Below are 24,239 nucleotides of genomic sequence, written 5' to 3' on the forward strand. Positions count from 1 at the left end.
TAAAACGGAGGCCATTGTGGCCCATGGGTGACCGATACAGAACATCTGGCAACCATCTGTTATAATGGCATCTGTTTAACAGATGCAAAGATGTAGCTGGTAAATGGATCCTATATTTTGTCTATAAATGACAGATGGCACAGTTTAAAGGGTAGCTGGTGATGCACCAAGGTTAGGCTAGGACAGAGACATTCTCAATGTGATTCCCTTGCACAGCTTGTTCCCATAGAGAAATATGGAAAAATCAATGCATAGGACATTATCAGTGTTGATTTAATCACATTAAGCGAAAAACTAGTAACTGGTTGGTGTAGAGACATAGATCATCAGCTGATTGTCAAGGGCTTGGCAATTGTTGCATTTAGTAAAGCTCTTTATAGATGGCAGACAACAAAGGAACTGTTCTATGTCTATCAGAGGGAAGGGAAATCAACACTCATTCATATGTCAAAAAGGAACACAACCTTGTGTAGCTGTGCTTTTGTTGAGACTTCCTGCAAGAGTTTGGCATCAGATGATCCACAGCAAGCTAAAATAAAGATCGAGGTGATAGATTGGACAGAAGGGCTTTGCCATTACCCTTAGACATCATTCAGATGCTGGCTGTAAAACACAGCCGTCACCTGCCCAGTATGGCACAGGCTCAAATCTCACTCTATACACCCTGTACATCATAGGCTATTAAAGGTTTACATTCAAAATTATTAATCTTGCCCTCTCCCAGCACCAGCAGTTTTGGAGAGAGTCACACCTCCTCATACACAGCAGATGGATGAAATTGGCAGTGTCAGCTGACTTAAAGGCCGGCGTCACACTTGGCGTAAGACAATACGGTCCGTATTTTACGGCCGTAATACGGCCGTAATACGGAGAAATGTTCCCAAAATAGTGATCCGTAGGCAGGGTGTGTCAGCGTATTTTGCGCATGGCATCCTCCGTATGTAATCCGTATGGCATCCGTACTGCGATATTTTCTCGCAGGCTTGCAAAACCGACATCTAATGGATTTATGTGCTCAAATGTTCGGGAAAACACACATATATATATATATATATATATATATATATATCATTGAGATATTAACCCTTCATTACCCCATATCCCACTGCTACAGGGAGTGGGAAGAGAGTGGCCAAGTGCCAGAATAGGCGCATCTTCCAGATGTGCCTTTTCTGGGGTGGCTGGGGGCAGATGTTTTTAGCCACGGGGGGGGGGCCAATAACCATGGACCCTCTCCTGGCTATTAATATCTGCCGTCAGTCACTGGCTTTACCACTCTGGCGGAGAAAATTGCGCGGGAGCCCATGCCAATTTTTTCCGCGATTTAACCCTTTATTTTAGCAGCTACAGCGCTGAAATTTTGCACATACACACTACTAACATTAGTAGTGTGGAATATGCAAAAAAAAAAAAGGGGATATGAGATGGTTTACTGTATGTAAACCATGTCTCATATCCTGTCGGGTTTAGGCAGGAGAAATGAAAAGCCGGCAATTGAATTACCAACTTTTCACTAACACCGCTGCGTATTTCTCGCAAGTCACACTGCTGGTCCGTGTGGAATCCGTATTTTTCTCGCCCCCATAGACTTTCATTGGCGTATTATTTGCGCAATACGCTGACAAACGCAGCATGCTGCGATTTTGTACGGCCGTAGAACGCCGTATATTACGGATCCGTAATATACGGCTGATAGGACTAGACCCATTGAGAATCATTGTGCCGTATGTTATGCGAGTTTTACGGACGTAGTTTATGCGCTCTTACGTCCGTAAAACTCGCATGTGTGACGGCGGCCAAATTGTGTGGGGTGAGGGAGGGCTTTAGAAAAAAAAAAGTTCACATTATTCACCTTTTAGCTCCATCATTATACAATGCAACCAAATGTGGCAGATAGTGGAAATGTCAGTGCCAAAACCTGTAGAAATGGAAGTGTACTTGGAACTTTAAATTAAGACTTTCATACAAAAATTAAAAAACACATTCCACCATCTTAAAAGGCAAAAAAAAAAAAAAAAAAGGATGAAACTAAGTGAAAAATCATCTGATATTCACTGATGTGTTCAGTCCTTTGTACTGGAATATTGAGTTTCTGCATCACTAAGCATGGCTTGTGATCATCCAGTTTGAGGCATGACACATAATCCAGTACAGATTGTTCATCCATGAGGCACAGTCTGGGCTAACAGAAGGCGGAGGAGCTCCAATACAGGAAAGACGTCAGATGCTTGAGGGCTCCAGCTGAAACCGGGATTCCTCTGATATTCCATACTGCTCCAAAGGGTCCTGCATGTAAAAACAGGATTTTTGGTTGCTTATCGTAAAATCTGTTTCTTGGAGCCTCCATTGGGGACACAGGAACCATGGGTGTATGCTGCTGCCACTAGGAGGCTGACACTATGCAAATAAAATAAATAAAAAAGTTAGCTCCTCCTCTGCAGTGTACACCCCACCGACTGGCATTATACTTCTTCAGTTAGTGAGAAAGCAGTAGGAGATAAGTAACAAGGTTAAAAACCATAACCACAAACTTGAGAACTGTAAACGTGAGAACAGTCATAGAACATAAAACAGAAACATTGGGAGGGTGCTGTGTCCCCCAATGGAGGCTTCAAGAAACAGATTTTACGGTAAGCAACCAAAAATCCTGTTTTCTTTATCGCCTCTCATTGGGGGATACAGGAACCATGGGACGTCCCAAAGCAGTCCCAAGGGCGGGAAGAAACAGACTTCCTTCAGGCCAGAGGACTCACCACTGCCGCCTGCAAGATCCTTCTGCCTAGGCTGGCGTCCGCCGAAGCGTAGGTATGGACCTTGCAAAATTTGGCGAACGTGTGGATGGAAGACCAGGTTGCCGCTTTGCAAAGCTGTAGGGCGGAAGCCCTGTGGTGCACCGCCCAGGAGGCGCCGACTGCCCGGGTAGAGTGAGCCTTGATCCCTGGAGGGGGCACTCTGTTCTTGACCCGGTAAGCCTCCAGAATAGCCGTTCTGATCCAGCGAGCAATAGTCGCCTTAGAAGACGGTTGGCCTCTGAGCGAGCCATCAGGAATGACGAAAAGAGAATTCGTCTTCCGGAAAGTAGAGGTTCTATCCAGGTAGATCCTCACTGCCCTGACGAGGTCCAGCTTGTTCAACGATCGCTCCAGAGGATGAGTCGGAGCTGGACAAAAGGAGGATAGAACGATGTCCTCGTTGAGGTGGAAGGTGGAAACCACCTTAGGAAGAAAAGAAGGTGGAGGCCTGAGGACCACCTTGTCCTGGTGGATGACCAAGAACGGAGGAAGGCAAGACAGGGCCGCCAACTCGGAGACGCGGCGGATAGAAGTGATGGCCACAAGAAAGGCCACCTTCCAAGATAGAACTGACAGGGGGACCTCCCTGAGAGGCTCAAAGGGGGAAATCCTCAGAACGTCCAGTCCAGGTTTAAATCCCATAAATCAGGGGCCCTGTACGGAGGGACACGGAGGGCGTGGGCTACTCCTTGAAGGAAGGTCTTAACCTGTGGTCGGGAAGCTAAAGTCTTCTGAAAAAGGATGGAAAGCGCAGAGACCTGGCCCTTCAGCTTACTAAGAGCTAGGCCCGAATCCAGTCCTGCCTGAAGGAAGGCCAAAATGGAAGGCAGAGAAAAGGACATAGATGAAATGCGGTTGGACTCGCACCAACGGAAGTAAGCCTTCCAGGTACGATAGTAGATCCTGGAAGACGAAGGCTTCCGAGCCTGAATCATGGTGTGAATCACCCGGTCCGAAAGGCCGGACGCTCTTAGAACTGCAGTCTCAGCCATGCCATTAAACTGAGCGACCGAGAATTCGGGTGGCAGATCGGACCCTGAGACAGCAGATCGGGCCTGTCTGGAAGGCGCCAGGGAGCGTCCGTGAGAAGATTGACGAGCTCCGCGAACCAAGCTCTCCTGGGCCAATCCGGGGCGATCAGAATGACCGGCACCCCTTCCGCTTTGATCTTTTTCAACAGTTTGGGAAGTAATGGGAGGGGTGGGAACAGGTAGGGCAGCACAAACTGTGACCAAGGAATGGCCAGAGCGTCGACGCCCACTGCAAGAGGATCGCGAGACCTGGAGACGAACTGCGGAACCTTCCTGTTCATTCGAGACACCGTGAGGTCCACGTCCGGAGTCCCCCATCGAAGACAAATCTGATGGAAGACCTCTGGATGCAAAGACCATTCCCCTGCCGCGAGACCTTCGCGGCTGAGGAAATCGGCGGCCCAATTGTCCACGCCAGGGATATGCACCGCGGATATCACCGGAACCGTTGCCTCTGCCCAGAAGAGGATCTTGGATACCTCGGCCAAGGAGCTCCAAGTCCCCCTTGATGGTTGACATATGCCACCGCCGTGGCATTGTCCGTCTGGATTCGGATTGGAAGGCCCCTGAGAATCCCTTCCCAGTGACGAAGGGACAGAAAAATGGCCTGGATCTCGAGGACATTGATCGGCAAGGAAGACTCATGCGCCGACCAGCGGCCCTCTACAGTCAGGTGGCGAAACACCGCACCCCAGCCGAGCAGGCTGGCATCCGTCGTCACCACTTGCCAGTGAACTGGAAGGAAGGACCTGCCCTGGGAGACGAGGTGACGTGAGCCACCAGTTGAGAGACCGTATGACCCGGGGAGAAAGTCGGATCGGGCGGTCCAGGGAGAAGACAGACCTGTTCCACTGAGACAGGATGGCTTGCTGAAGAGGTCGCGAGTGAAATTGGGCGAAGGGAATCGCTTCCAATGTTGCTACCATCCTCCCCAAAACCTTCATGGCCGATCGGAAGGAGGGAGACCGAGGGCCCTGGAGCACGCGTATGTCCCGACGAAGAATGGATCTCTTGTCTTCGGGAAGAAAGACCTTGGTCTGACGTGTGTCGAATAGCATGCCCAGAAAGATGATGCGCTGAGAAGGAATAAGGCAGGACTTCTTCCGGTTGACCAGCCACCCGAAACAGATTAGGGTGTCGAGAATGATGGACAGGCTTTCGTGAGCCTGAGAAAAGGACGGAGCCTTGATGAGGATGTCGTGGAGGTATGGAAACAGAACCAGGCCTCTGACCCTCAAAATGGCCATCAGCGCCGCCATGATCTTCGTGAAAACTCTTGGGGCGGTTGCAAGACCGAAGGGCAGGGCGATGAACTGAAAATGTTCCTGAAGCACTGCAAAGTGCAGGTATCGGTGATGTCCCGGGAATATCGGAACACGGAGGTAGGCGTCCTGAATATCTATGGAGCACAGAAATTCCTGAGCCTCCATGGAAGAATTACTGAACGAAGGGATTCCATCCTGAAGTGCTTCAGGCGAACTCTCCTGTTCAGCAATTTGAGGTCCAGAATGGGCCGAACCTTGCCGTCTTTCTTCGGTACCACAAAAAGGTGTGAGTAGAAACCTGTGAACCGTTCTTTTTCTGGGACGGGAACGATTACCCCGGCTTTGAGGAGAGAAGCGATGGCTGCGAAGAAACCCGGAACTAGAGCGGGATCTCTTGGAGGTCGGGATTCGAAGAAACGATCCCGGGGTCGTGAAACAAACTCTATCTTGTATCCCCAGGATACAACTTCCCAAACCCATGCATCCTCTACTGAGATCCAAACGTCCCTGAAGAAGAGAAGACGGAAGCCCAGCCTGGGGGGTGGGCTGGAGTCTTGCCGAGAGTCATGCCGAGGTGGATCTACCAGTCCTGGACCTGGAGGATCTACCTTGGGAGTAGGGAGGACGCCAGGACGGAGTGGGCCTAAAAGATACTGTCTTCTTCTCTTGACGTGCCTGTGGCCTCTGTTGCTGCTGAGAAAAGGAGCTTGACACCGCAAAGCAACGAAAGGGCCAAAATTGCCTAGGAGGAGGGTGGCGAGGTTTAGCCTGGGGGAGAAGAGAACTTGTACCCCCGGTGGCGTCCTTAATGATTTGGTCCAGCTTGGAACCAAAGAGACATGAGCCTTGAAAGGGCAGACTGGTAAGGGACTTTTTGGAAGATAAGTCCATCTGCCAGGCCTTGAGCCAAACGGTCCGGCGGATGGCAACAGCATTGCTGGACGCCTGAGCCGCACAAGACGAGGCATCCAGAGAGGCGGAGACCAGATATTCACCCGCGTGAGAAATCTGGTTGGCAAGCTCCGCCAGCTGTCCGGGTGGCGCCCCGTCCAGGATACCTCGACGGAGTTCTTTGGCCCATTTGGATACGGATTTCGAAACCCAAGTGGAAGCAAAGGCTGGGCATAGAGCAGCTGCCGCCGCTTCAAAGGCTGACTTCGCAAAGGATTCTATAACTATCGTTAGAATCCTTGAGAGATGCTCCGCCGGACAGTGGAAGCACCGTGTTGGTGGACAGCCTGGAAACAGGGGGATCCACCGAAGGAGAGACCGTCCAATTGGCAGTAAGTTCTGGAGAAAAAGAATATAAAGGCGCTTTCCCCTCTGAAAGCGTCTGGTCGGGTTCGCTCTTTCTCTGTTCATGATTTCCTTGAATTCAGGATGAGGAGCAAAAAACTTGGAAGGTGGTTTAGCCCGTCTAAACGAAACCGCCTGATCTGCGGGCTAAGTAGAGGGATTCTTGATGCCACAGGTTTGGTTTATAGCTCCAATGAGATTCTGGACCATATCCCTCATGGTGGCGATTTGGTTAGAATCCAGCTCCAAAATATCCTCCGAGGGCGCATCAGAGAATGCCTCGCCTGACTCAGGGGAAAAGGATCGGGAGGACGCCGACCGCAGAGGAGGACCGTGTGGCGAGATGGAGCGAGAAGAGGACTCAGACCGTCATTCCTGTCTGGACCTTTTGCGGTTTATCAAGGAGGGCTCGGACGGAGGCTCCTGCAACCCGCTGGCTACTGCGGGTGTCTGCAGAGGTAATCGATCCAGCACGGACACCAGAGTTTGAGACACCCGTGTTAGATCGGCCACCGATTGTGACAGAGAGGAAGCCCAGCCTGGGATGGGGGTCTCACTCTCGGGCGGATCGGCCGGGGGATCCTGGGCGGTGGGAACAATCGGGTTGCTGCAGGCCTGAGGGAAGTTTGCAGTTACAGGACGAACATGCAAAGTACTTGACTAAGGCAGAAGAGGAAGAAGTAGGAGGACGAGAGCGGCCCCCTTTAGAGGTAGACATTTTGAAGAGGTCCCTGAAGAAAATGCCAGAGGGTTAGGGGACAGGGGAGCAGAGGGGGGTGTCAGTCTGCAGTGCAGAGCTACTCACGGCCGACGAAATTCCAGACGGAAGACGCAGCCCAGGTTGTGGTCCCTCAGGGAAGATTGGAAGGAATGCGGATCTGCAGCAGTCCAGCCAGGGGAAAACGAACCCTAGTAAGCCCCTGCAGCGCACGGATATAAGGGACTTGCGTGGCTAGGAGTACTAAGATGGCGCCAGTGGGCGGAGCAATGCCTCATAAGGGATACTGTCTTCTGCTGAGGTGGGGGTGGTCGGCGGGAAAAAAGCCCGCCTGAGTAAAGGGGGAAGTGGGCAGAGCGGCGTTGCCGGAAGTAGGCCCCGGGAAAAGCCGGGGCCTAAATTAAAAGCCGGCGACCGCAGGATAACAACCGCGGTGCAGGCGCCGCCCGGCTTGAGGGGCGCGGCTGCCGCAAGGCCGCCGCATAGAAAAAAGAAGCGCTGCCACCGGTGAGCGTGTCGCCGAAAGTAGGCCCCGGTAAAAACCGGGGTCTAAATTAGGAGCTGGCGACTGCCGGAAAGAAGCCGCGGTGCCGGCACTACCCGGCTGGAAGGTGAGCGGCGCGGAAGCCTGCGGGGCCGCCGTATAGATAGGGGGGAGCGCTGCCGCAGGCTAGTGCGCAAGTAGGCCCCAAAGGAAGCCGGGGCCTGATTTAGGAAAAAGGAGACCGCCGGTTAGGGCAGCAGCGGTGCTCAGATGCAGGAAAGTAGCGCGGCTGGCAGAAAGGCTGCCGCGCCAGACAGTACCACCACGCAGAGAACAGAAAAGGTGCTGCAAATGCAGCGATGATCCCTGCTGAACGGTGGCCTGGAACACTGAATTCAAGGGACCCCCGGGACTAGAGTAATACTCACCTAAAAAAACATCCCACGTCGTCCGCTACTAACCTTGAACCTTGGAGAATGTCTCAGACGTCCATGGGAGCTGGTGATGGACGTCCTCGTCTCCTCCAACCGACAGGCTCTGGTGGGCGAGTGGGTGGGGGACGGGGCCAGGACCGGACTTCTGAGCACGCTTGTGTGCTAGGCTCTTGGTCCTGGAGAGGGATCTATGAGGATACGGGGTGGCAGTACACGCCGTACTCATAGTCCGCCTTGTGGGAATACAGGTGTGACTGTTCACCCTGTATCCCTTCCGGAAAAACCTGAAAAGAAACGACGCACATTGAGGTAGATAAGGGTCTAATGAAAGACCCGTGTCCACCTCCTACTGACACTAAGCTAAACTGAAGAGGTATAATGCCAGTCGGTGGGGTGTACACTGCAGAGGAGGAGATAACTTTTTTATTTGCATAGTGTCAGCCTCCTAGTGGCAGCAGCATACACCCATGGTTCCCGTGTCCCCCAATGAGAGGCGATAAAGAAAGCCATGTAAGGCTACGTTCACACTTGCGGTCGGCGCCGCAGCGTCGGGCGCCGCCGCATGTGTCATGCGCCCCTATATTTAACATGGGGGCGCATGGACATGCGTCGCACTTGCATTTTGCGCCGCATGCGTCCCTGCGGCGTCCGCGTCCGGGCGCAGAGGACGCAGCAAGTTGCATTTTTGCTGCGTCCAAAATCAATGAAAAAAAAGACGCATGCGGCGCAAAACGCAGCGTTGTGCATGCGTTTTGCTGCGTTTTTGTTTGCGTTGGGCGTTGCGGCGCCGACGCTGCGGCGCACAACGCAAATGTGAACGTAGCCTAAGTCACTCATCAAACAGAAGCCCCAAGGAATGGTCAAATCAACCCTCGCTACTCACCTTCCCACTAATCTTCAGAATCTCATTCCTATAAAACAGGAGACTTTTCCTCATGAACTCGTAGCTGAAACACAACAACAGACACTCAAAGGACAGAACAAAAGAAAAAAAAAAAAAAAGTAGTGTTCCAAGCAATTGACAATTTTAGTAAACTGATCCCCAAGCGAGTACAAGTGTAAAAGCAAAGAACAAAACAAACAAAAAAAACCCCACAAAACCAACATTACTTCTCCTCCCTGGGTCCAGCACAGAGTCCTCACCACTACCCCATTCTTTTATTGCCTGCCGCACTGATGTCATGTCAGCAGTGCTATAGCCAAAGACTGAGCTCACAAGTTCTGCCAATACAGATGGCACGAGCCACAAAGCTCAGTGATCGGCAGTAGCGTTGTCGACGTGATGACGCAGTGGCATAGACATCGCATTTGACCCCAGGAAGGCAAGTAATGGGTAATATACATATTTGTTTCATTAAACACTACTTCACCTAAGGACAATAGTTTACTGAAACCAGAAAACATCTTTAATTTAACCCTTCTATAACCAGACTATTTCCCCCACTCCTTTTCCCCAAGAGCCATTGCTTTTTTTTGTATTTTTCTGTTAATATAGCTGTGTTAATGCTTGTTTTTTGTGGGACAAATTGTATATTTGAATTACATCATTTTAATCAGATTAAAAAAAAAAAAGATCCAAGTGCGTTGAAATTGCATAAAAGGTGTAATTCCACAATTGCTTTTAGTTTTATTTACCCTGTCGACTATAGCGTAAAACTGGCAATGACATTTTCGAGGTCAGTACAATTATGCAGATGCCAAACAGTTTTTTTTGGTCTTTTTTCCTTTTTTTTTTTTTTTTTGAAGTGGAGAATTTTATTTTTTTTTTAAATTTAAAAAAAAAATAAAAATTTGCTTCGGTTATTTTCCGAGATGCATAAAGTTTTCAATTTTCTGGATATTGTGCTGTGCAAAGGCTTATTTTATCCTGATGCACATTTAGGGGAAATTTGATGTTGGGATTACCTCTACAGCCATGTTGCGAAGGCCAAAAAAAAAATTCTGGTATTTTGATTTTTTCTTGTTAAACCATTTAGCGATCAAATTAATTTTATTTATTTTTTTTTTTATTTAAAGTGCGATACCAAATGTCTATTTTTTATTTTTGTAATTGTTTAATTTTTAATGGGGCAAAACGGGGGCGATTTGCACATTAGCATTTAAAAAAAAATAAATAAACATATATATATATATATATATATATATATATATATATATATATATATTCTCTTCTCAAAAAGTCTCACTTTCTACTGAACTTGTGAATTCCCCTGAGTGGACTTGAATCTGCAGTCATCCGATCACTTGTACTATTCATAGCAATACATAAGACTAGTGATGAGCAGATATTGTGTTATCTGAGTGACTTTGATGTGTTTGAATAAATACATGTTCAGGCCCCAATGCCTGCATGTCTCGTGGCTGTTTGACAGCAGCAACACATGCAGAGATTACCTAACAGGCACATGGCTTAAGACACTCAGCATCCTCTGATAACACCTTATCCAAGCACTTTCGCTCATTAATCAGCACTGCCATGTAGAGCTAAAATCATTATCTACCATGAAGGCAGCTAAACACTGGCCTTCACAGAAGTATCACAATGACAGGCACTGGGGTCTACAGCAGTCCCTCTGCACGCATAGCAGCGCAATCACGTCACAAGTGCATGGAATGACAAGCCCCCCGCCAATGCGTGTTAGTGTTAAATCATAAAGGTGTTATCCATGTCAAAATAGTAATTTTTGATGTTCAATTGTTTCTATTAATCAATAGTGAGAACCCAAAAAAACCACAACATTCGACCAAATCTATAATATAACGCTGGGAGCGTCACTCTGTCCGAAGCCTCTATAGACTGCGCAAGCGCAAGCGCCGGCGCAGTCTGGACCGCACAGAGCGACGCTCCCAGGAGATCGCGGTATGCGTAAGCGCTGAACGCACACCGCGATCTCCACCGGACAAGCAGGGACGAGCCAGGAGGCGGAGGGTGAGTATACTTACCTGACCCGTTCCACCGACGCGCTTCCGGGCCGTGACTGTCCCCCTGCTCCCGGAATCGGCGCCTGCGCAGTCCGCGCTTTCCGGCGCCATTTTCTTGAAGACACATTGCAGTGTCTTCAAGAAAATGGCGCCGGAAAGCGCGGACTGCGCAGGCGCCGACTCCGGGAGCAGGACCAAGAAAATGGCCGCACCCAGCACAGCCGCCGCGCCCAGCACAGCCACGCACAGCCGCCGCACCCAGCACAGCCGACCATAGCCGCCCACAGCCACGCACAGGCGCCCACAGCCACGCACAGCCGCCGCACCCAGCACAGCTGCCCACAGCCACGCACAGCCACCCATAGCCACGCACAGCCGCCGCACCCAGCACAGCCGACCACAGCCACGCACAGCCGCCGCACCCAGCACAGCCGCCCACAGCCACGCACAGCCGCCGCACCCAGCACAGCCGACCACAGCCGCCGCACCCAGCACAGCCGCCCACAGCCACGCACAGCCGCACCCAGCACAGCCGACCACAGCCGCCGCACCCAGCACAGCCGCCCACAGCCACGTACAGCCACCCAAAGCCACGCACAGCCGCCGCACCCAGCACAGCCGCCCACAGCCACGCACAGCCGCCGCACCCAGCACAGCCGCCGCACCCAGCACATCCGGCGCACCCAGCACAGCCATGCACAGCCGCCACAGCCACGCACAGCCGCCTACAGCCACGCACAGCCGCCTACAGCCACGCACAGCCTCCCACAGCCACGGACAGCCGCCGCACCCAGCACAGCCGCCGCACCCAGCACAGCCGCCCACAGCCACGCACAGCCGCCGCACCCAGCACAGCCGACCACAGCCACGCACAGCCGCCGAACCCAGCACAGCCGCCCACAGCCACGCACAGCCGCCGCACCCAGCACAGCCGCCCACAGCCACGCACAGCCGCCGCACCCAGCACAGCCACCCACAGCCGCCGCACCCAGCACAGCCGCCGCACCCAGCACAGCCATGCACAGCCGCCACAGCCACGCACAGCCGCCTACAGCCACGCACAGCCTCGCACAGCCGCCCACAGCCACGGACAGCCGCCGCACCCAGCACAGCCGACCACAGCCACGCACAGCCGCCGCACCCAGCACAGCCGCCCACAGCCACGCACAGCCGCCGCACCCAGCACAGCCGACCACAGCCACGCACAGCCGCCGCACCCAGCACAGCCGCCCACAGCCACACACAGCCGCCGCACCCAGCACAGCCGCCCACAGCCACGCACAGCCGCCCACAGCCACGCACAGCCGCACCCAGCACAGCCGACCACAGCCACGCACAGCCGCCGCACCCAGCACAGCCGCCCACAGCCACGTACAGCCACCCACAGCCGCCGCACCCAGCACAGCCGCCGCACCCAGCACAGCCGCCCACAGCCACGCACAGCCCACAGCCACGCACAGCCGCCGCACCCAGCACAGCCACCCACAGCCGCCGCACCCAGCACAGCCGCCGCACCCAGCACAGCCGCCGCACCCAGCACAGCCATGCACAGCCGCCACAGCCACGCACAGCCGCCTACAGCCATGCACAGCCTCCCACAGCCACGGACAGCCGCCGCACCCAGCACAGCCGCCGCACCCAGCAGCGCCGCCCACAGCCACGCACAGCCGCCCACAGCCACGCACAGCCGCCGCACCCAGCACAGCCACGCACAGCCGCCCACAGCCGCCGCACCCAGCACAGCCGCAGACAGCCACGCACAACCGCTGCACCCAGCACAGCCACCCACAGCCGCCGCACCCAGCACAGCCGCCGCACCCAGCACAGCCACGCACAGCCGCCACAGCCATGCACAGCCTCCGCACCCAGCACAGCCACGCACAGCCGCCTACAGCCACGGACAGCCGCCGCACCCAGCACAGCCGCCGCACCCAGCACAGCCGCCCACAGCCACGCACAGCCCACAGCCACGCACAGCCGCCGCACCCAGCACAGCCACCCACAGCCGCCGCACCCAGCACAGCCGCCGCACCCAGCACATCCGCCGCACCCAGCACAGCCATGCAGCCGCCACAGCCACGCACAGCCGCCCACAGCCACGGACAGCCGCCGCACCCAGCACAGCCGCCGCACCCAGCACAGCCGCCCACAGCCACGCAGCCGCCCACAGCCACGCACAGCCGCCGCCAGCCGCTGCACCCAGCACAGCCGCCCACAGCCACGCACAACCGCTGCACCCAGCACAGCCACCCACAGCCGCCGCACCCAGCACAGCCGCCGCACCCAGCACATCCGCCGCACCCAGCACAGCCGCCGCACCCAGCACAGCCACGCACAGCCGCCACAGCCATGCACAGCCTCCGCACCCAGCACAGCCACGCACAGCCGCCTACAGCCACGGACAGCCGCCGCACCCAGCACAGCCACCGCACCCAGCACAGCCGCCGCACCCAGCACAGCCGCCGCACCCAGCACAGCCGCCCACAGCCGCCGCACCCAGCACAGCCTCCCACAGCCACGCACAGCCGCCTACAGCCACGCACAGCCGCTGCACCCAGCACAGCCGCCGCACCCAGCACAGCCGCCGCACCCAGCACAGCCGTCCACAGCTGCCGCACCCAGCACAGCCGCCCGCACCCAGCACAGCCACGTCACATACAGCCGCCCGCACTCAGCACAGCCACATACAGCCGCCCGCACTCAGCACAGCCGCCCGCACTGATGGGGGCGCAGGATGGAGCAGCACGTGATAGGATGGGGGCGCAGGATGGGAGCACATGACAGGATGGGGATGAGGATGAGGATGGAGCAGCACATGACACGGTGGAGCAGCACATGACAGGATGGGGGCGCAGGATGGAGCAGCACATGACACGGTGGAGCAGCACATGACAGGATGGGGATGCAGGATGGAGCAGCACATGACACGGTGGAGCAGCACATGACAGGATGGGGGCGCAGGATGGAGCAGCACATGACACGGTGGAGCAGCACATGACAGGATGGGGGCGCAGGATGGAGCAGCATATGACAGGATAGGAGCAGCACATACCAGGATGGAGACCATATTCCAATATAAATGCTCGCCACCCGGGCGTAGAACGGGTTCAATAGCTAGTATATTATGATCAAACAAGTCACGCAGGACTTAAAGCTTTTAAAGTTAACAGTTTCCATTGGGAAATATAAACAGGTCGCGCAACATTTCAACTGAAAGAAAGAAAACAAAAAGGTTTCATATCAGCAAATGAAGAATTTTTCTGAAAATGTCAACATTCCAACATAGAGGTTAGAAAGAAAGAGGTACAAAAAAAAAAAAAAAAAAAAACATACGTGGGAATCCATATGAGTATGGAACTATGAGTAGAAGGAAGGAAAAAAAAAAATTTTTTGAGAGGGGGTTAGAAGGGAGACGAGGGATGGGGGGTTTAACAGGGAGTAGGGGCATGGAGAAAGGGAGGGAGGAGGAAGATGAAGGAAATGAGGCAAAAATCTTGAGGTAAGCACACAGCCCCAGCCCAGAAACTTCATGTGAGAACAGTCCTTCTATTGGAATAATTAAAAAAAAAAAAAATTATATATAGTAATTTTTTGCACGACTTTCACAAACTTTTTACAGTTCTGCCTAAGCCCTCCACAGAAGCTCTAGGGTAGTCAACAGTAGTAAAAGCAATGACAAAAAAAAAGTTTTTTTTCTTCTCTTACAGCTTGGGTTGGGGGCAGACATACAGCATTATAGAATGGTGTACATCAGGCCTGAACTCGTATCGGCCAAACCTGGTGACCGGTTCCCTTTACAGCCGAGAGGTTTTCCTTGTTCATCCACCAAGTCAGTCCTCACCTGGCATTGGTCAGCGCGTCTACCCATTCGTCACGCTGTTCCTGACTGATGCATTCAAACGTGTACCTTCTGTCCGGCTCATCGATGAAGGCTGGAGAGCAAGACAAAGGTAAGAACTAAAGGACAACTGAAGATGGTTAAAGACAGAAGACTGGAAGCCGATCATGCCGACGGTCCGAGCCCTCACTTCTGCCACAGTTTTAGGATCATTTATAACCTGTCAGATCATTGTTGTGTCCTGCGGATATAATACACCCATTCATCTGTCTAATGTCTATCAGAGTCGATGAAGACAAGGTAGTACTCACATATTAAGAAGCTTTTCTCCTCTTCCTTCTTCACTATGCAGTGTTCTAAAAGCAGTGCTCCAATGGGCTGTAGTAACAGAAGAAACAGCTCCGTTATGTAAGGAGGATGGTACAATTTATAAGAATCCTTGAAGCATAACCTACACCCTGTGCTTGGTGTAGAGCACAGGACACAATGATAGACTCCCCGTGTAACCCAGCACCCAGAACCTTCAGTCAGATGCTGCTGGTCGCTGGGAACACTAAGGGGCCGATTCATCAAAGCCATTAGGCCACAAGTTTTCGTGCAATGCAGAGTTACATACAATTTTTGAGACTTGCATAGAAAAAAAAGCTCAAAGTTAAGGGGGGGGGGGGGGGGGGGGGGTGACACGATTTTTTATAAAGAATAGAATTACAAAGGAAAAAAAAAACCCTTAAGACAACTTTATAAACAATATTAAGTCCTTTCTGACCTCGGATGGGATAGTACGTCCAAGGTCAGAACCCCCGCATTGATGCAGGGCTCCAGCGGTGAGCCCACATCAAAGCCGCGACATGTCAGTTGTTTTGAACAGCTGACATGTGCCCGCAATAGCAGTGGGTGAAATCGCGAATCCACCTGCCGCTATTAACTAGTTAAATGCCACTGTCAAGCGCTGACAGCGGCATTTAACTACGGCTTACGGCCGCGAAATGCGCTCATCGCCGACCCCCGTCACATGATCGGGGGTCAGCGATGCGTCAGGATAGTAACCATAGAGGTCCTTGAGACCTCTATGGTTACTGATGCCGGTTTGCTGTGAGCGCCCCCCTGTGGTCGGCACTCATAGCAAGCCTGTAATTCAGCTGCATAGGAGCGATCTGATGATCGCTCCTATGTAGCTGAGCCGATCCAGTTGTGCCAGCTTCTAGCCCCCCATGGAGGCTATTGAACCATGGCAAAAGTAAAAAAAAAAAAATAAATAAATTATCTCTCTATATTTATATATATATATACATATACATATATACATATACATATATATACATATATATACATATATATACATTCACCGGCCACTTTATTAGGTACATCATGCTAGTAACGGGTTGGACCCCTTTTGCCTTCAGAACTGCCTCAATTCTTCGTGGCATAGGTGCTGGAAGCATTCCTCAGAGATTTTGGTCCATATTGACATGATGGCATCACACAGTTGCCGCAGATTTGTCGGCTGCACATCCCAAAGATGCTCCATACAAGGCAGGATGGATCCATGCTTTCATGTTGTTTACGCCAAATTCTGACCCTACCATCCGAATGTCGCAGCAGAAATCGAGACTCATCAGACCAATCCAATCTTCTACTGTCCAATTTCGATGAGCTTGTACAAATTGTAGCCTCAGTTTCCTGTTCTTAGCTGAAAGGAGTGGTACCCGGTGTGGTCTTCTGCTGCTGTAGCCCATCTGCCTCAAAGTTCGACGCACTGTGCGTTCAGAGATGCTCTTAGGCCTACCTTGGTTGTAACGGGTGGCGATTTGAGTCACTGTTGCCTTTCTATCAGCTCGAACCAGTCTGCCCATTCTCCTCTGACCTCTGGCATCAACAAGGCATTTCCGCCCACAGAACTGCCGCTCACTGGATTTTTTTTCTTTTTCGGACCATTCTCTGTAAACCCTAGAGATGGTTGTGCGTGAAAATCCCAGTAGATCAGCAGTTTCTGAAATACTCAGACCAGCCCTTCTGGCACCAACAACCATGCCACGTTCAAAGGCACTCAAATCACCTTTCTTCCCCATACTGATGCTCGGTTTGAACTGCAGGAGATTGTCTTGACCATGTCTACATGCCTAAATGCACTCAGTTGCCGCCATGTGATTGGCTGATTAGAAATTAAGTGTTAACAAGAAGTTGGACAGGTGTACCTAATAAAGTGGCCGGTGTGTGTGTGTGTGTGTGTGTGTGTGTGTGTGTGTGTGTGTGTGTGTGTGTGTGTGTGTGTGTGTGTGTGTGTGTGTGTGTGTGTGTGTGTGTGTGTGTGTGTATATATATATATATATATATATATAGTAAATCACCCCCCTTTCGCCCCATTCAAAATAAAACAATAAAAATAAAATCAAATACACATCTATTTGGCATCGCCGCATTCAGAATTGCCTGATGAATAAAAAAAGGATTAACCTGATCGCTAAATGGCGTAGCGAGAAAAAATTTGAAACGCCAAAATTACGCTTTTTGGTCACTGTAACATTGCATTAAAATGCAATAACGGGCGATAAAAAGAACGTATCTGCACCAAAATGGTATCACTAAAAACGCAAGCTCGGCACGAAAAAAATAAGCCCTCACCCAACCCGAGATAACGAAAAATGGAGACGATAAGGGTATCGGAAAATGGCACAATTTTTTATTTTTTTTTTCCACCACTTAAGACACCAAACATGTCTAGGTTATTTTTTATCTATGAACACGTAATGACCTGGAGAATCATAATGGCAGGTCAGTTTTAGCATTTAGTGAATCTAGCAAAAAAGCCAAACAAAAAACACGCATGGGATTGCACTTTTTTTGCAATTTCACCGCACTTGGAATTATTTTCCCCATTTTCTAGTACACATCATGGTAAAACCAATGATGTCGTTCAAAAGTACAACTTTTTTACAAAAAATAAGCCCTCATATGGCCATATTAACGGAAAAATAAAAAAGTTATGGCTCTGGGAAGGAGGGGAGTGAAAAACGAACACGGAAAAACAGAAAATCCCAAGGTCATGAAGGGGTTAAAAAAGCTCAATGACGTTCCCATACATCATAAAATATAACATGACAATGTATAAAGGGATATTGGGAGTGAAAAATTGGTGTACAGCCCTAATCCATTTATACACCTAAATGGGCTTAGGCTGAAGGAATGACCACACAGATAACACCAGCACAGCCACAAGAAAAATAGGATAGCTAAATAAGCCCTACATACAACCCTAAGGGTATGTGCACACGTCCGGATTTCTTGCAGAAATAGCCTGAAGAAAACCGTAAATTTTCTGCAAGAAATCCGCATTTTTTTTTTTTTGCGGTTTTTTTCACGTTTTTTTAGCATTCTGCAAGCGTAATTAGCTTGCAGAATGCTAAAGTTTTCCAAGCGATCTGTAGCATCGCTTGGAAAACTGACTGACAGGTTGGTCACACTTGTCAAACATACTGTGACCAACTTGTTACTATAGATGCTGCTTATGCAGCATCTATAGTAAAAGATAGAATGTTTAAAAATAATTAAAAAAAAAATAAAAAAATGGTTATACTCACCCAGACGATCTCCTCAGCGGCGTCCGTTCCTATAGATGCCGGTGTGGTTCAGGACCTGTGATTGGTCACGTGAGTCACATGAGCGGTCACGTGACCAATCACAAGACAGTGACGTCATCACAGGTCCTGAACCACACCATCTATAGGAACCGAAGAGAGAGCATGCACCGGAGAGGCGGGAACACTCCGGGGGCCATCAAAGGGTGAGTATAGGCCTATTTTTTATTTTAATTTTTTTTTTTGACCAATTATATAGTGCCCAGTCCGTGGAGGAGAGTCTCCTCTCCTCCACCCTGGGTACCAACCGCACATAATCTGCTTACTTCCCGCATGGTGTGCACAGCCCCGTGCGGGAAGTAAGCAGATCAATGCACTCCTAGGTGTGCGGAATCCCCGCAATTCCGCATTTTTAATGAACATGTTGCTTTTTTTTCCGCGATGCGATTTTTTCGCGGAAAAAAATCGCAACATATGCACAAAAAATGCGGAATACCCTGTAAATAATAGGAGGCATATGTAAGCGTTTTTTTCGCGTTTTTATCACGTTTTTATAGCGAAAAAACGCGAAAAAAACGCGAAAAATCCTGAACGTGTGCACATGGCCTAAAGGTTTCCTACCGACTGAAGATTGGCAACCTGACCTGTACTACTGTCATCCTTGCTCAACGAAAGTTTTTAAGGTTTTTTCCCTCCATTTTTTTTTAGACTTGTAGTATTTTCCCACACTCCTCATAATGGGTGGAGCTGGGGTAGGATGTAGACGTGAAGGCAAAGCTTGTCCAATTCGTGATAAGCTGTGAGTTCTTTACACCACAAATCCTACTCCAGTCACTGACTGCAGTAAAATTTGTGGTAAGGTGCACACAGAGGCATACACCACTGTTCAGAAACTCCGTATTCAATAAGAGGCATGCTCTCCTTAATGAATCAGACACCTCCGACTCCAGCACGTCCCATCAAGATGGCCAAAGTGAAGAACACCTATCTTGATGAACCAGGGCTTAAGAATCTCAGTAAATGAACACATTGCAATCATAGAAATGCTCCACCAACTCAGACTACAAAGAGATGAATATAAAGACTAAAGAGACAAAGTCACACTTAGCGACGCTGCAGCGATACAGACAACGATGCTGATCACTGCAGCGTCGCGGTTTAGTCGCTGTGTGGTCGCTGGAGAGCTGTCACACAGACCGCTCTCCAGCGACCAACGATGCCGAGGTCCCCGGGTAAACATCGGGTTACTAAGCGCAGGGCCGCGCTTAGTAACCCGATGTTTACCTTGGTTACCAGTGTAAAATGTAAAGTAACAAACAGTACATACTCACCTTCGCGTCCCCCGGCGTCCGCTTCCTGCACTGACTGAGCGCCGGCCCTAACAGCAGAGCGGTGACGTCACCGCTGTGCTGTACTTTCATTTTATGGCCGGCAGTCAGTCAGTGCGGGAAGCGGACGGCAAGGGACCTGACGTGCACCGGAATGTGAGTATGTAATGTTTGGGTTTTTTTACATTTACGATGGTAACCAGGGTAAACATCGGGTTACTAAGCGGGGCCCTGCGCTTAGTAACCCGATGTTTACCCTGGTTACCAGTGAAGACATCGCTGGATCGGTGTCACACACACCGATTCAGCGATGTCAGCGGGACCTCAACGACCAAAAAAACGTCCAGGCCATTCCGACACGACCAGCGATCTCACAGCAGGGGCCGGGTCGCTGGTACGTGTCACACATAGCGAGATCGCTATGGAGGTCGCTGTTGCGTCACAAAACTTGTGACTCAGCAGCGATCTCGCTAGCGATCTCGCTATGTGAGACGGGGCCTTAAGAGAAAGCAGCAGACTCCATTCACCCACCTCCTCTTCATCCGCCCGAAAGTAAAACAGAAAATTCACCACCAATTTCACCAGACGCTTCTTCATTACTGAATAAAGAGAAACTGTGTTAAAACAAAACCAGTAATAATTGTATTAGTATGAATTATTGAGTAAAACTGTCCCTCTCAAGGTATAAACTGCACAGGCAGCGGAGGGAAACCCGTACTGATGCATGCTTGATGAATAAATATTAGAACATGTGCAAATAAATAAATTAAAAAAAAATATAATATATATATAGTACAGACCAAAAGTTTGGACACACCTTCTCATTTAAAGATTTTTCTGTATTTTCATGACTATGAAAATTGTACATTCACACTGAAGGCATCAAAACTATGAATTAACACATGTGGAATTATATACTTAACAAAAAAGTGTGAAACAGCTGAAATTATGGCTTATATTCTAGGTTCTTCAAAGTAGCCACTTTTTGCTTTGATGACTGCTTTGCACACTCTTGGCATTCTCTTGATGAGCTTCAAGAGGTAGTCACCAGGAATAGTTTTCAATTCACAGGTGTGCCCTGTCAGGTTTAGTAAGTGGGATTTCTTGCCTTATAAATGGGGTTGGGACCTTCAGTTGTGTTGTGCAGAAGCCTGGTGGATACACAGCTGATAGTCCTACTGAATAGACTGTTAGAATTTGTATTATGGCAAGAAAAAAAGCAGCTAAGTAAAGAAAAATGAGTGTCCATCATTACTTTAAGAAATAAAGGTCAGTCAGTCTGAAAAATTGGGAAAACTTTGAAAGTGTCCCCAAGTGCAGTGCAAAAACCATCACGCGCTACAAAGAAACTGGCTCACATAAGGACCGCCCCAGGGAAGGAAGGAAGACAAAGAGTCACCTCTGCTTCTGAGGATAAATTTATCCGAGTCCCCAGCCTCAGAAATCGCAGGTTAACAGCAGCTCAGATTAGAGACCAGGTCAATGTCACACAGAGTTCTAGCAGCAGACACATCTCTTCAACAACTGTTAAGAGGAGACTTTGTGCAGCAGGCCTTCATGGTAAAATAGCTGCTAGGAAACCACAGCTAAGGACAGGCAACAAGCAGAAGATACTTGTTTGGGCTAAAGAACACATGGAATTAGACCAGTGGAAATCTGTGCTTTGGTCTGATGAGTCCAAATTTGAGATCTTTGGCTCCAACCACCGTGTCTTTGTGCGATGCAGAAAAGGTGAACGGATGGACTATACATGCTTGGTTCCCACCGTGAAGCATGGAGGAGGAGGTGTGATGGTGTGCTGATGACACTGTTGGGGATTTATTCAAAATTGAAGGCATACTGAACCAGCATGGCTACCACAGCATCTTGCAGCGGCATGCTATTCCATCCAGTTTGCGTTTAGTTGGACCATCATTTATTTTTCAACAGGACAATGACCCCAAACACACCTCCAGGCTGTGTAAGGGCTATTTGACCAAGAAGGAGAGTGATGGGGTGCTACGCTAGATGACCTGGCCTCCACAGTCACCAGCCATGAACACAATCGAGATGGTTTGGGTTGAGCTGGACCGCAGAGTGAAGGGCCAACAAGTGCTAAGCATCACTGGGAACTCCTTCAAGATTGTTGGAACACCATTCCCAGTGACTACCTCTTGAAGCTCATCAAGAGAATGCCAAGAGTGTGCAAAGCAGTCATCAAAGCAAAAGGTGGCTTCTTTGAAGAACCTAGAATATGAGACAATTTCAGTTGTTTCACACTTTCTTGTTAAGTATAGAATTCCACATGTGTTAATTTATAGTTTTGATGGGCTTCAGTGTGAATGTACAATTTTCATAGTCATGAAAATACAGAAAAATCTTTAAATGAGAAGGTGTGTCCAAACTTTTGGTCTGTACTGTATATATACATATTTTTTTTATTAGGTGTAATAACAATAGTAACAACATAATAATAACAAATACATCCAAAATTTGCCTCATTAATAGAACAAGGAACCTGGTGTTAGGCAATTCCTGTTTATTCCCCCTAGAAATGTATAAAATGGACAACTGCATGTCTTGCTCCCACAAAGTGACCATGTCCAATCAGTGGCAACAGTGCAGAGAAACGCCCCCTGCTGGTAACATTGTAGTTTATCAAGGCATTTATTCATTTCCAGGTAGAATAACAAAGGAACCTCTCAACAGTAGTGTTGAGCATTCCGATACTGCAAATATCGGGTATCGGCCGATATTCGCTGTATCGGAATTCCGATACCGAGTTCCGATATTTCTGCGATATCGGAATCGAAAGTCCCCACAGTGCAAAAATCACTATAATGGAGTGTGGGCGGTGCGTAGGCGGAGACTGCGTGTCTGTGCGGCCTCTCCGGGGTCTGTACGACCTGCCGGGGGGTCTGTGCGGCCTCTCCGGGGTCTGTACGGCCTGCCGGGGGGTCTGTGCAGCCTCTCTGGGGTCTGTACAGCCTGCCGGGGGGTCTGTGCGTCTGTGCAGGCATCGTCCGATGGGACTACAAGTCCCATCGGACGATGCCTGCTACACTGACAGTGATTGACACATTAGCCAATGATGGGACAGTAGTAGTCATCAAAAAAAAAAAAAAAATGCTACATACTACATACATACATGCATACATACATGCATCCTACATGCATGCTACCTACTACATGCATGCTACCTACTACATGCATGCTACCTACTACATGCATGCTACCTACTACATGCATGCTACATGCTACATGCATGCTACATACTACATGCATGCTACATACTACATGCATGCTACATACTACATGCATGCTACATACTACATGCATGCTACATGCATGCTACATACTACATGCATGCTACATACTACATGCATGCTACATACTACATGCATGCTACATACTACATGCATGCTACATACTACATGCATGCTACATACATACAAACTACATACATACATACTACATACATCCATACATACTACATACATCCATACATACTACATACATGCTACATGCATACATACATACAGTACATTAAACATAGATTTCATACTCACCATTACTTGTCATTTTGATCCCCGAAGCCACTGTCATCTGCAAAAAATATGAAAAAAAAACAAACAACCAATATACTCCCTGTCCGCAGAAATCCACGAGTGTCCCACGACAATCTCCCGTGGAGAGCAGCAGCAACAGCTGTTGCAACCGCTCTCCAGGGGCCCCAGGAACACAATGACGGGAGGAAGGTATCCTTCCGCCACTGTATTCCGCCGCCGCTGTAAAAAAAAAAAAGTCCCTAGTCTCACTTTATGGCATTGCTGGCTGACAAATTTTCCCAGGCAGCAATTGCCATGAAGTGACACTTTGAACTCAGGTAACCTCAGTGATGCACTGCAGGAGCTATTGTCTGCTGTCAGTGTGTCACTGAGGGTCCTATAGAGCAGTGACATCACCCGATGTCACTGTTCTATAGGGGAGATCATCGTGGGACACTCGTTATTAATTGGACTACGGCGGACAGGTAGTATATGGTTTATTATTTTACGTTTTTTCCAGGCGCTGAAGTATGGTAAGTATGGTGAAATGAAGAATATTAAAATACTTTTTCCTAATGTGTGCGTGTTATTAACCCTTTTCTTCCTATTGGATTAATAACGGATAGGCGTCTTAATGACGCCTCTCCGTTATTAACCCCGCTTAATGTCACCTTACGATAGCAAGGTGACATTAACCCCTTATTACCCCATATCCCGCTACACGGGAGTGGGAAGAGAGGGGCTAAGTGCCGGAATTGGCGCATCTTACAGATGCGCCATTTCCGGGGCAGCTGCGGACTGGTATTTGTAGCCGGGGGGGGGCAATATCCATGGCCCCTCTCTAGGCTATGAATATCAGCCCGCAGCTGTCTGCGTAGCCTTTCTGGCTATAAAATAGAAGGGGACCCCACGTCATTTTTTGGGGGGGTCCCCCTATTTTAATAGCCAGTAGAGGCTACGCAGACAGCTGCGGGCTGATATTCATAGCAGGCTACAAATATTGGCCCCCTCCCGTCGGCTTTCCCCCTC

The 24,239-nt window shown here is 49.9% G+C and overlaps 1 protein-coding gene across 2 annotated transcripts in view; it reads right to left on the reverse strand.

Moving 5' to 3' along the window:
* Positions 1-352: 352 nt before the first annotated feature.
* The window catches only part of PLEKHJ1 (pleckstrin homology domain containing J1), a 35,209-nt gene continuing 11,322 nt past the window's right edge, over positions 353-24,239 (reverse strand). The window contains exons 2-6 of one of the 2 annotated variants that reach the window (XM_077271946.1): positions 20,215-20,282; positions 15,092-15,158; positions 14,784-14,874; positions 8,904-8,967; positions 353-2,286 (exon numbers count right to left, since the gene is read on the reverse strand). In XM_077271946.1, coding sequence (XP_077128061.1) covers positions 2,221-2,286; positions 8,904-8,967; positions 14,784-14,874; positions 15,092-15,158; positions 20,215-20,282 — 356 coding nt within the window. In that variant the 3' untranslated portion in view covers positions 353-2,220. Of the gene's footprint in view, positions 2,287-8,903; positions 8,968-14,783; positions 14,875-15,091; positions 15,159-20,214; positions 20,298-24,239 lie in introns of both variants that reach the window. The other variant, XM_077271945.1, reaches the window with a different exon arrangement.

Source organism: Ranitomeya variabilis, chromosome 1 (genome assembly GCF_051348905.1).
Source record: "Ranitomeya variabilis isolate aRanVar5 chromosome 1, aRanVar5.hap1, whole genome shotgun sequence".
Classification (NCBI taxonomy): domain Eukaryota; kingdom Metazoa; phylum Chordata; class Amphibia; order Anura; family Dendrobatidae; genus Ranitomeya; species Ranitomeya variabilis.